Consider the following 11,713-nt stretch of genomic DNA (forward strand, 5'->3'; position numbering starts at 1 on the left):
AGTCTGCTTCTCCCTCTGGCCCTCCCCTACCCTGCTCATGCACACATGCGCTCTGTCTGAAATAAATCCTTTTTTTAAAGCAGATTTTATTTATTTGAGAGACAGAGCATGAGAGAAGGTCAGAGGGAGAAGCAGACTCCCTGTGGAGCTGGGATGGGAGCCCGATGCAGGATTCGATCCTGAGACTCTGGCATCATGACCTGAGCCAAAGGCAGTCGCTTAACCAACTGAGCCACCCTGGTGCCCTGAAATAAATCTTTTAAAAAAGAAAACACCACGGGGCACTTGGGTGGCTCAGTCTGTTAAGCATCTACCTTCGGCTCATGTCATGATGGAGTCCCACATCCGGCTCCCTGCTCAGTGGGGAGCCTGCTTCTCCCTCTGCTTCTACAGCTTCCCCTGATTGTGCTCCTTCTCTCTCTCTCAAATAAATAAATAAAAATCTTAAAAAACAAAAAAACTAAAAAAGAAGGAAAACCACTCTACATGTCTGACTACCACAGGGTACAAGCCCTTAACTAAAGCTACAGCACTGAGGCCATCACTCACTCCCTAAGGAAGTTTTTCCACCCCTGGGCCCCATCATCATTACCACAGATTTAGATTACTTGGTGCTCCCAAAAGTTGCGTGGCTTGGTCCAGTCAGAAAACCCATTCCATCCAACAATGGATATAGCAGTAACCAAAACCAAGATCCCTGCCCTCAGAATAGAACTTTCTGTCTATACCAGTGGTTTGGGAGTCCCCTAGTTATGAGAGTACTGCTGGGGAGACTATGTCCCACTCCTCCTTCAACCAGAGAAGCTCGTATCCTAAGGTTCCGCGTAAGATTGCACTCGAAAAATATGTTGCCCCATGAGAATTTTGAAGACCACCAGTCTTTAGTCTTTTACCTGCTTAATCTGTTAGAATATTGGCAGTTTAAATTTCAGATTGCTTAAGTGTGCCTGTTAACTTCAAATGGCAGTGACAGGAATGCTAAAAAATTAGAAACTCCCCACCAAGTTTTGTCAGGATTATAAAACTGTTAAAACATTCCATCTCCATGGGAAACAGCAGCCTGAATTTGATGTCACAAAAGAAATCTCTGAAGTGTAGTTTTTTCACAATTTATAAACTGGTAAGGAAAATGCTTAGATGCTATGAAGTAGCTGATCAAAACTGTGGGGCTTTCTCAAAGGTGCTCCTTTCTCTCACACAGTAGGTGGGAAACTAGAAACCCATTCAAGTTATTCAAATTTCTTTCCTGGTTGAGTTAAACTAGGCCTTTCTCCAAATGGCTTAAGTACAGCCAAAGCAGCCTTAGCCATTCTGTGGGGTGTGGCGCCACCTTGTGGCCACTCTCAAACCTCTTGTAACGGTACACTTCCGGAGTGTTCTCTTCAGCGCGAAAAGAACATTATACTGCCTGAAGCCTGGGGGCACTCGAGATGTTTTCAAAGTTGTCAGAGAACATGACATTCTGGTTTGTTTTTATAATTTTATTGACTCTTTTCTCGTATCTTTAAAACAAAAACAAATATAGCACATGAAAATAGCATCTTATCCCAAAGTGTCGACTCTGCTGACTGCCTCAGAGAGGACATTAGAATTTCGCCATCTTACGCCTCTAAATAACCACTGTGAAAGACTCAAGTTACATAGCAAGTTCAAGTGTCAGCCCCCACCCCAGGACACATAGTAATCGGACCCTTCTTGCCAACTCCAGGGACTCCAGCTCTCCCTGCCCTGTTAGTTCTCCGCAGCTCTCCCCAACTGTTAAGGCTCAGTCTTCCTGACGGCTGTCCCACAGGGTGGGTCAAGGCTGAACCAGAGATGAGTGCAGTCTGGTGCCACCACCCACTCCTGTCAGCCACCAGGTAGCCAGCCAGGAAATCATTTTTGTCCAGTCGGCTGTCTCTACGGTTTATCTCCCACTCCCTCTTCATTAACAATAGATTCAGTGTCCCTTAAATTGCCTGAGAGCGGTTTTGAGCGGGACATACTCTCCTGAGCTAAAAAAGAAAACAAAGTAGCTCTGTGGCGTTCCTGCCATCAGATCAAGTACAAAAGGGAAAAGCACTATCGAGAAGGCTAGAGCTAGAGAAGCAATGCAATCCCCTCCCCGCCCACAGAGGTTTCTCTAGCGCTAGCTCCCGAGGGTACGAGAAGGCAGACATTCTGGGGTCAAGACGCTAGGAGGGGAAACGCATTTATTTTCCCCTTTTGAGCTTCCCTGCTGCCCCAGTCTTTGCCTTCTTCTTAGCAGATCCCTTGGGCTCTGGCTCCTTGCGCTTAGCTGAAGAGAGCGAGCCAGTCACCTTGAAGAAATCATCCAGGCGACCCTGGGTGCTGCCTTGGCGGCTCTTGCTCAGCCGCCGGACGCCACTGCGGATTCGCTCCTCAGAGAACTGCTTTTCACCACACATGAACTTGACGAGCTCCTCTTCGTTTGGCTCGCTCCACTTCAGCTCCACAGACTCTGGGTCAAGCACCTCGGGCTCCAGGAAAAGCTGCTGGGCCTCCTTGTGGAGCCAGTTTTCCGGCACCGGGTACTTGCTGGGGTCAAGCTGCCGCACAATCTCCTCGATGCTCTTGTGCTTCTGGATGAGGCCCACGGCCCGCCTGGGCCCAATGCCCCGAATGCTCTCGCAGTAGTCGCTGCCCAGCAGGATGCACAGATCTACAAACTGCTCCTGGCTCAGGCCCAGCTCCTGCAGAATCCGGCTCAGGTGGAATTCCTGGATGGGCAGCTTCTTGGCCTCGCTGGCGGTCAGGTGCCGCATTAGCACGGGGCTGCCAAAGGTCAGGCAATCCATGTCCTCCGTGGCCGCGGCATAGACTTTGCCAGCCTTCACGAGGGCGGCACAGCTGGCCTCGGCCTCACTGGGCGCATCAAGGTACGGGACGCCCATGAGGCCCAGCAGATGCTTGCACTCGTCATTGTGCTGCTTGGTGACCTTTACCAGCCTCTTAGTAAACTTTTCCACCTCCTCCTCGGCCCCCGCGGCCTGAGCCTGCTGCAGCTGCTTCTCCGCCTCCGCCCGCCGCTCGCCGCGCTTGGCCAGCTCACCCGACTTGAGCTGCGGTGGCTTGCCGTCGAAGACATACACGGGCTTGATGCCGTTCTCCATCATGCGGATGGTGCGGTAGAACATGCCCATCAGGTGGCTGGTGGTCTCCCCCTCCTCGTTCTGCAGCACGTCCCCACCCTGGCGAACAGCAATCAGGAACTGATAAATGCTCATAGAGGCATCAATAGCCACCTTGCGGCCAAAGTAGCTCTTGATGTCATTCTCCCGGATGGCACTAGGGGCCACATCAGCAATCAGTTTGGCCAGGCCTTGAATTCCCATAGCAATACAGAGGAGGGGCAGCTGAGAAAGAAAGGAGTAAAGTGAGAAGAGGAGGAACTTAAAGGATGCAAAGGATCACGGTGCTATCCCACCAACTTCATGCCTTCGACCGAACAAACTGAGCACAACAAGAAGGACGCCCATATGGGACCGCAGAAGATGAAAAGGTGAACGAAACAAGGTCACCATTAGCAAAAAAAACCTTACCCTCTAGCAAGTGAGGCCACTCAATTAATACTAAGGCTTCCTGGGAAAAAACTGGGTGTTAAGAGGAATAAGATCCTGCTGGTGTTGAGGGACTTAAGGTTTCATGGATAAGGTAGCAATAGGGCTCGCACACAGTAAGGGCTACCACTGGCGTAGGCATCGAGGACCCCACGGACAGGATCCTGGTAGGACAGTGCCTACCCTGGCCTGAGGAGCCCAGGGACCATAATGACAGAACTAAGCCCTGAAGGACAAGCAAATACTGGCTAAACAGAGATGACATGAGTACAAAAGCAACCATAATACAAAGCGGAATGTGTACAGTGGCCAAATAAACACGAGTTATCTATCTTCTTGCCAACTCACTGACAACTCATACATTCCTCCTCTGTACCTTTATGGCAGTCACTCAACACCCCCAACTCATTCCTCTGGCTCCCCGCCTCTTAGCAGTGGTGCCGGTTAGTTTTATGAGCCCACTTGGCTAGGCTGCAGCGCCCGGTTATTTACTCTAATGCCAATCCAGGTGTCGTTGTGAAGGTAATTTTGTGACATCATCAGTTAACTTTAAGCAAAGGAGATTATCCTCCATCGCATGGGTGGGCCTCATTCAATCAGCCGTAAGGCCTTGGCAGCAATAACGGTTTCCCAAAGAAATTCTGCCTGAGGACTGCACCATCCACTCCTGCATGAGTTTCCAGCCCGCGTGCCAGCCCGATCATTTTCAACCTTGCCAACCTCTTAATTCTTTAAAATAATTCCTTAAAATATTCCTTAAAACAATTCCTTAACATAAATCTCCTTACATCTGTCCATATCCTATACCTTATTGTTTCTCTGGAGAATCCTGGCTGATACAGCAGCCCTAAGGAGGACTGGCAAAGAACATACGTGAACAAGAGTTATGTGGCTTTCTCACACACTGCGTACGGCTCAAGTCTCCCTTCAGTGTCCCCTCAGCACTGCACCTGGTTTCTATTCCTACCACGACGTTGCTAGAAATTTTAACTCTTTCCCTTTGTATTTTCTCCCCACCACTAAGTCTGAAGCGTGAACTCCATGGCTCCTACCTGACCCTAGGTCCTGATCTAGGAAGCTGGCAAGCTGGAGTTGCTTATTCCCACACGGCACTTCTGTGGTTCAGGCCCCTTTACAAGTATTGCCTAGGGCAGTGCTTCCCGAACTTCGGTCAGACCCAAACCACCCTCACAGGTTTTTTTCACCACTCCCATCTAAAACCTGTACTTTCATCCACATATTATTTTCTTTAAAGGGACATCATTGTTTTAAAAACGAAGGTAAGTTGCAAAAGAGAACTCCTCTTAAGCAGTAATGCCTGTGTCGTATCAGTTATATTTTAACGTGTCAAATGTGTGACTGCTAAAAAGGATTTTTTGGATGCCATTTAAAGTCATCGTGTGGGGCGTCTGAGTGGCTCAGTTGGTTAAGCGAATGCCTTCAGCTCAGGTCATGATCCCAGAGTCCCCGGATAGAGCCAGCAGGGAGTCTGTTTCTCCCTCTGACCCTCTCCCCTCTCACAGTCTCTCTCTCTCAAATAAATAAATAAAATCTTAATAAATAAATAAAGCCATCGTGTGTCCGCTGGTGGCATGCGTCCAACACTCGAAGAAAGATGACACTAGACCTTTTCGCTGCTCCCACTTTGCAGGATTCTTTCTAAAGCATCATAGAGCTACAATTCTCGCTTCTACTGAAATCCTAACACCTCAACCTGGTGTCAAGATCCTCCGTGCTCCGCTTCCCAACCTACCTTCACAGTCCGGGAGAAGCCCCGCCCTTTCTCACGGGGCTCAGCCGTGCCCTCCTCCCGCCATCCTCTGGCTCCTGCCATACACGGGGTGCCCGGAACCGTTCCTCCCGCAGAAGCCACTCGATCGTCGGGTCCCGCCTCAGGCCGGCGGCTTGGCTAGAAGGCTTACCGAGGGGTCCGTGCCTGCCGGCCGGCTAGCCCCCACAGCCCCCAACAGCGGCAGGCGGGAAAGGGGTCTAAACCAGTGAAGTCTCCAAAATGTTTCTCATCCAGGATCTTGGTCAAAATACCCAACGGCCCCAGAGGGTGCAAGCTATCTCCCGCCTTCCACAAATTAAGGGAGGTTAGGCGACCGGTCCGAGTCGCGGAGAGGGAAGGTGGCGGGCCCGCGCTCTGGCCTCCGCCCGGCGCGCGGAAGACAGCCCCCGGCCTCCCGCCCCAACACCCAGAGTGAGGTGGACCCCGCCGCCCTCGGACACGCTGCCCACGGGGTCTCACCTGGCCTTTGGAGCGCGAGACCTCGACAGTAGCGCTGGGTCGGGTACTGCCCAGGATGCTGCTCAGCCCCGCACCCTCCTCAGCTCCGCCGCGGATCTTGTCGCGCTCCGCTGTCTTCCAAAGCCCGCGCTCCCGTCACGTGACCGCCGCCGCGCACAGCCTCCTGGGAAGTGTGGGGTCGGACTCGACCCCCTCGGCCAGTTTCCCTTGGGCCAAACAGTCCCGCCGGGAAGAGCGAACCCTCTCAGCGGCTCTGCGGTTCCCTTGCCCCAGCTCCACAGCAGGCGCCTACAAGCCGCAGCCCCATCTACACCCTAACCCACAGGCCTACAAATCCCACAATGCCATTCGCGCGGGAGGGCACTTCCTCTTCCTCAGAACAGTGCGCCTGCCCCTGCCGACGTGTTATTCCGGTGGCGGAGCGGTGGATGACCCCGTGCCTGGCAAAATGGTGAGGGGGTTGAGGGGCGTTCTGGACGGGACTGTGAGGACCCCTTGGGGCCCGTTCCACACTCGGTTTCTCTCGCGAAGGCCTCAGACGCCCGAGATCCAGACAGCCGGAGGCTCCTGTATCCTCCGGCTTGGGCTTAGGGGCGGGAAGGGAAGCCCCTTGCCTGGGTCTCGTTAGGCTGAGGTTTTGATCTCTTGACTTTTAAGGGGTGAGGCGTGTGAGGTGCGTTTTTAATACCTTGAGCTTTTATCTCTGTTACCTGTGATTAAGCTGTTATCTCTGTGTGGGAACTTCTTTCTCCTGTTGAACTCCTACTCATCCTACGAGGCCCAGGGCAGATGTTCAACCTTCTTGGTGGTGGACGGCCGACTTGGCCGCTCTCTCCTGGGAGCTCCCACAACCTCCGTACAGACCTCTTGCCACATGTCATGGACTTCTTTGTTATCTGTCACGCCTCCTAGTGATCACCATCTGACGTGCCTCTAGCTCTGGGATGTTGTCTATTCATCTTTGTATTCCCAGGGCCAAACACAGGGCCTGCAATTGGAGGCCCAATGAATAGCAGCCGTTGTCTTTATCATTTTTGGTGGGAGGGGGGCCCATAAATGTTTACTGAATTGAATTCCAGTGTCTCCTAGAACAATGGGGTCAGTTTCTCTCTCTAGAGTTGTTATGTTCTGGACATTAGGAGCGTTGGCTGGTGAGTGACAATGGAAGTCAACATTTGTACAGAACTTTACCGTTTACAGCCCTCCTTCACAAGCATTATCTCATAATCTTCCCTATAAGCTTGGGAAGGAAACAAACACTTTTTGAACGACTACTCTATGCCAAGAAGTGAGCTAGTTGCTTTGACGTTTGTCATCTTTCTTAAATCATACATCAACTCTGTGAGTGGTGTTATTATAACTGTTTTACCGAGACTCATGCTATTCAGTAGAGCCAGATTATTAACTGAAGTCTTTCCTAGTAGAGCCTGAGATTCCATTAATAGCGTAGTGGGAAGAATACAGGTGTAGACGTTGAGATTGGATCCCAGCCCAGGCTCTGAATTACAGCAGAATTCTGAGCTTGGTGTCTACAGACACGGGTCCATAGAGTTTCTAAAGTTACAGGCATACTTTTTCTTGCTTGTGGTTTACCCTGGGTGGGGTCCATACTTTTTATCACATTTTTTTCATGGTCATCAGTGGTCTCAAAAAATGTTAGGGACCACTGATGGATAGCCAATCAGTCACCTTCTGTGTCAGCCTCTGACTCTCAGCTGCCGTTCCTCTCTCATATTGAAAAAGCAAAAGTTCCACCTTTAGTTTAAGATACCATTGATATCATTTCCAAATGGAATTGCTTGATGTTGGTTCTGGAGGACTTCTATATTTCCCAGGCGGAAACAGACCTTTAACAGTCCTAGAAGGAGGAGGCTCCTTGATGACCTCATACTCCCCCCTCAGATTGAAGTCCTGGGATTCTTTGATAGCTCTGATCTCATGCCGTCCCCTAGGAGCTCGAGGCCATGAGCAGATACACCAGCCCAGTGAACCCTGCTGTCTTCCCTCATCTGACCGTGGTGCTGTTGGCAATTGGCATGTTCTTTACAGCCTGGTTCTTCGTGTATCCTTTTATTGAGCAGCAAGGGAGGCCAGAATTAGCAATGTGGGGAAACTGAGGGAGAAACTGTGCTGGGTACATGCACGCTGCCGGTTTTGCTCTGGTGTGGGGATGGGGGAAGGTAAGGACGTTGGAGAAAAGCTGTTGATGTCCAAGGTCAGGTGCTGGCCTTATTTCCCAAGTTCAGGGGAGCTTAGTTTGCTCTTCGGATTTCCAGGATAGTGAACAGAAGACCTGGCTGGGCTGGAGGTTGGGGATAGGGGGTCTGAAGTTGGAAAAGTGGCAAAAGAAGGGAATGCTGAGGCGGCAAGAGATCTGCGGACTAGTGTCAGTTCCACTGTCCGCTAGCTGTGTGACCTGGGGCAAGTGACCTAACCCCTCTGGGCCTGATTTTCTTCATGGCTGGTTGAGGGCTGGTATGAAGCAACAGAGTCCAGGTCATCTCTCAGGCCCCACTTCCTGGCTGTCCTGAGCCAGGCAAGCCTTCTGGAAGGCTCACTGTGTACCTTTTTCCTGGTGCTGCACTGGCCAGGCTTCCTGTCCTACCCAGTCCATCCCTTTGCTTCTCCTTAATCACCCTGTCAGTTATGAGGTTACCTCCACCAAATACACTCGGGATATCTACAAAGAGCTCCTCATCTCCTTGGTGGCCTCGCTCTTCATGGGTTTTGGAGTCCTCTTCCTGCTGCTCTGGGTTGGCATCTACGTATGAGCTCCCAAGGGTAAGAGCTGTGACAGGGTGGGCACTAGAGAAGTTTCCCACATCCCCGTTAGCGGGGTCCTCGGGCCTGTGCGACACTTTGGTTAATGGTGACAGACTGCAGAGTGGAGAGGGACACCAGGCATGTGTGCCTCTTTCCCTGTCCCAAATGAGGATCTGTGTCCTATGTTGTGATTCTAAGTTCTGCACACTGCCCAGGGCCTTAATCGGGCTTTGGGATATACTTTGTAGGGCTGTGGGCGCAGTCTTCCCATGTTAGACATTTGCCTCCTTATATATCATACACCATTGACCTGGTGAGGCTGCTTGGGAATGGATTAAAAGGGGGTCAGAATCTGGCCGCAAGGAGTATCATTGTGGTTAGTTTGAATGTTTTCAGTCATTAAAATAAATCTTGACTAAGTGATTTAAAAAAAAATCCCAAAACCCTTGCTGCAGATAATCCACCGAACAGGTCACTGAGAATCGGCTTTGGTGGCCCAGCTTCAGAGCAGTGGGCCTATGAGCCCTTGCCCCAGGAGCACAGGGCCCAGTGAGAAGAGGAGGTGGAAAGAAGGGTCATCGGTCTCATTTTGATACCGCCTTCTCCTCTTTCAGGTTCCAGCCAGGCGGCTTCACTGAATTCCTGCTTTTGTAAATTAATTTTTTTACTGTTGCTGAAAGTGTCCCACCCGCTGCTCCCAATAAAGGCAGATGTGTGACCGCCCCGTCTGGTGCCCATTCCGCAGAGTTGGGAGGCAGTGGAGTGGTGCCAGGCCCCAGGTGACTTCCCCGGTCCCACCCCTTCCTGTTTTTCTTCTGCCTTTCAGTTGGTTCCTGCTGCTGGGAAGCCCTGCTTTCTCTACCTGTGAGGGGTGAGGCGGGTATGCGAGGGGTGTCTGTCCTTGGAATTTAAAGCTCCGTGGATAGGAAGGGGCCAGGCCTATCCTTCTGCTGTTTTTAGAGCAGACTTCTCTGGGAACTCAAACCAATCAAGTCTGCCCTGAGCCAATCCCATCCTCTAAATATAGCCACCCTTCTGTGTGCTGGGGACCTTCCCAAGGCTCAGCTTGTCCCCAGACAAGCTTGTCCCCTCGGATGGCTCCTTTAACCCAGGTGGGGCAGCGGTAGGTCCATGGGATGTGGTGGGGGGTGGGGGTGCTGCTGAGTCCTGTTCCCAAGCCTAGCATGAAGCTAAGGATAACGGGATACAAGGCATCCGTCTGGCCCAGGAACCCCAGAGACTCCAGCTGGTCTGAGCCCCACAGATGACTCCGTCTCCTACCACAACAGTCTCAAGAAGAGAAGGGGAGGCAAGGTCAGATACAAAGCCATATTTTTACATTTATTTATATAGGTACATTTACTTCGGAAGAAAAGAACAGGAGCAGGAAGAAAGCAGGCCCAGGGCTGCTTCCCTCTGCCCACTGCAGAGTCAGAGTTGGTACACGATAAATAGAGGAGTCAGCACTCAGGGACGGGGGCTGGGGGTTAACCGGGAGGGAGGGGCGCTCTATGCACATGCAGGCCTTCGTGGAGGGAGAGGATACGATATGGGCAGAGAGACTCGTGCATTGAGAGGCCCTATGTACAGCTTGAAGCTTGGGGGAGATTAGCCCAGTGGCTACAGGAATAAATGCCAAGGGGGAGAGAGGAAGGGAGGGTTGGCTGCTGGACCCCACATAGGGAAGGGAGCCAAGACTCCCACTTACCAGTGCCAGCTGGGCAGCTGTCAGCCTCCAGCAGGTGACCCACTCCCCTTCCCTGAAGCCCTTTTACCTTCATGGGCTTAAGGCAACTTTGGTCCAAGGTTGACCCCCCCCCCCACCTCCCAAGCAGCTTGGAGCCCCAGCTTGGCCCCAATCCTTGCACTGAGGATCCCTCCTCAGGCATGGAAACAGCCAGCTGCTAACCAGATTGGGGCTGTGCTGTGTCCGGAAGGGCTCCAGGGGCAGTGGAGGGTCACTTTCCAGTTAAGGACTGAGGGGCCACAGTCCACAGACAGGCACCCTCACTAAGGAAGCCCCAGAATCCTATTACAAAGGATGGGGCTCACCAGTTTTAAGGCATTTCAGGAGGGTCACCCCGTGCCACCCAGTGCGGGGGGGTGGATGGAGAACAGAGTAGTCCTAAATAAGGTCCGGCCCCCTGCATGGTGTGGGGAGCCATGCAATTCCTATGTCAGAATGAGGGAGCGGAGCCACACTGGGGAGGGAGCTGGGAGGTGGGGTGTCCCTATCCCCCAATTCCCCTGAGGATAAGTGCTTTGAGACCCGTGGCCGAAGAGGGCCTGCACCTCACAGGCTTCTCAAAGATTTCCACTCCCCACAGAAAGGTCTCCCATTCAGAGCTGAGAATGAGAGGTCGGAGAGGGGTAAGGCCTGGTTCCCAAAGAGGTGGCAGAATACCGCAGGGCAGGGGTGGCGATTCCTGTTCCCCTTACTGAACCCATGTAGGTGTGGCTAAATGCTTCCCACACTCCTTCGGTGAGCCTGGCTTTGACCTCAGAACGCTCCAGGCTCCCACTAAGAACGGTTCCTGTAACACTGGCACTTGAGTTAAGACTTTGGCAACACAAGCCCACTGCTTCACCTCCAGGGGGGAGGGCGGAGATGGAGTCTCCTGCCAGCCATGGGCTAGTTGAGCCCAACATGGGAGCCCTCGATCTGGGGAGACAAAGTCGCCAGCAGACAAGAGAGGAGGGAGAAGCCAGAATTGCGGTGGTCGGGAGCAGGATGGGTGTCTGAAGCCTCCCTGGGACGGACCAGAGCCAGGGCCCTGTCTGGTGAAGTGTCTCCCGAGAGCTCTGTACTTCTCCAGCCTTTCCTTCTCCATCCTTCCACTCCTGCCCCGGCTTAAGTGCATTTTAGTAATTACTTCATCAATAACAGCAAAAGCTGTTTGACTCCACGTACCAGCCAAGACCAGCCCGCTGCCTTGCAGGGATTCCCGCTCCTCTGCTCAGAGATAATGATGGGTCCCAGCTGTGACTATAAGCTCTGGAAGCTCCTAGGAGCCCAGGCCGTGGGGCTGCAACACTCACTGGGGGCAGGGGAGGCTCACGGGGAACTTCTCTTCCAGGATACTCCAGGTTCAAGAGTCCAAGGCTAACCGGGCCCCCTGGCCCCCTGCACTGGTTCAGC

At 52.3% G+C, this 11,713-nt stretch overlaps 2 protein-coding genes across 2 annotated transcripts; one reads left to right on the forward strand and one right to left on the reverse strand.

Annotated features, from left to right (window-relative positions):
• Nucleotides 1–1,293: 1,293 nt before the first annotated feature.
• Nucleotides 1,294–5,942, reverse strand: LOC111149668 (flap structure-specific endonuclease 1). Its single transcript, XM_022506876.1, has 2 exons — nt 5,812–5,942; nt 1,294–3,356 (listed from the first exon to the last, which is right to left on the reverse strand). The coding sequence occupies exon 2, from the start codon at nt 3,333–3,335 to the stop codon at nt 2,193–2,195; it is 1,143 nt and encodes a 380-aa protein (XP_022362584.1). The 5' UTR covers nt 3,336–3,356; nt 5,812–5,942; the 3' UTR covers nt 1,294–2,192.
• Nucleotides 5,943–6,184: 242 nt separating this feature from the next.
• Nucleotides 6,185–9,298, forward strand: LOC111149757 (transmembrane protein 258). Its single transcript, XM_022507007.1, has 4 exons — nt 6,185–6,262; nt 7,764–7,873; nt 8,456–8,592; nt 9,189–9,298. Exons 1-3 carry the CDS (start codon nt 6,260–6,262, stop codon nt 8,580–8,582), a joined length of 240 nt encoding a protein of 79 aa, XP_022362715.1. The 5' UTR covers nt 6,185–6,259; the 3' UTR covers nt 8,583–8,592; nt 9,189–9,298.
• The last annotated feature ends 2,415 nt before the right edge of the window (nt 9,299–11,713 follow it).

The sequence above is a fragment of the Enhydra lutris genome, unplaced genomic scaffold (assembly GCF_002288905.1).
Source record: "Enhydra lutris kenyoni isolate GAN:26980312 unplaced genomic scaffold, ASM228890v2 scaffoldscaffold22, whole genome shotgun sequence".
NCBI lineage: Eukaryota > Metazoa > Chordata > Mammalia > Carnivora > Mustelidae > Enhydra > Enhydra lutris.

What these genes read in the sequence shown, in the direction of transcription:
- LOC111149668 (XM_022506876.1), bottom strand. Translation starts at nt 3,335, where the DNA reads ATGGGAATTCAAGGCCTGGCCAAACTGATTGCTGATGTGGCCCCTAGT.
- LOC111149757 (XM_022507007.1), top strand. An exon ending in TTTACAGCCTGGTTCTTCGT is followed by an intron (nt 7,874 to 8,455) that starts GTATCCTTTTAT and finishes TCACCCTGTCAG; the next exon opens with TTATGAGGTTACCTCCACCA.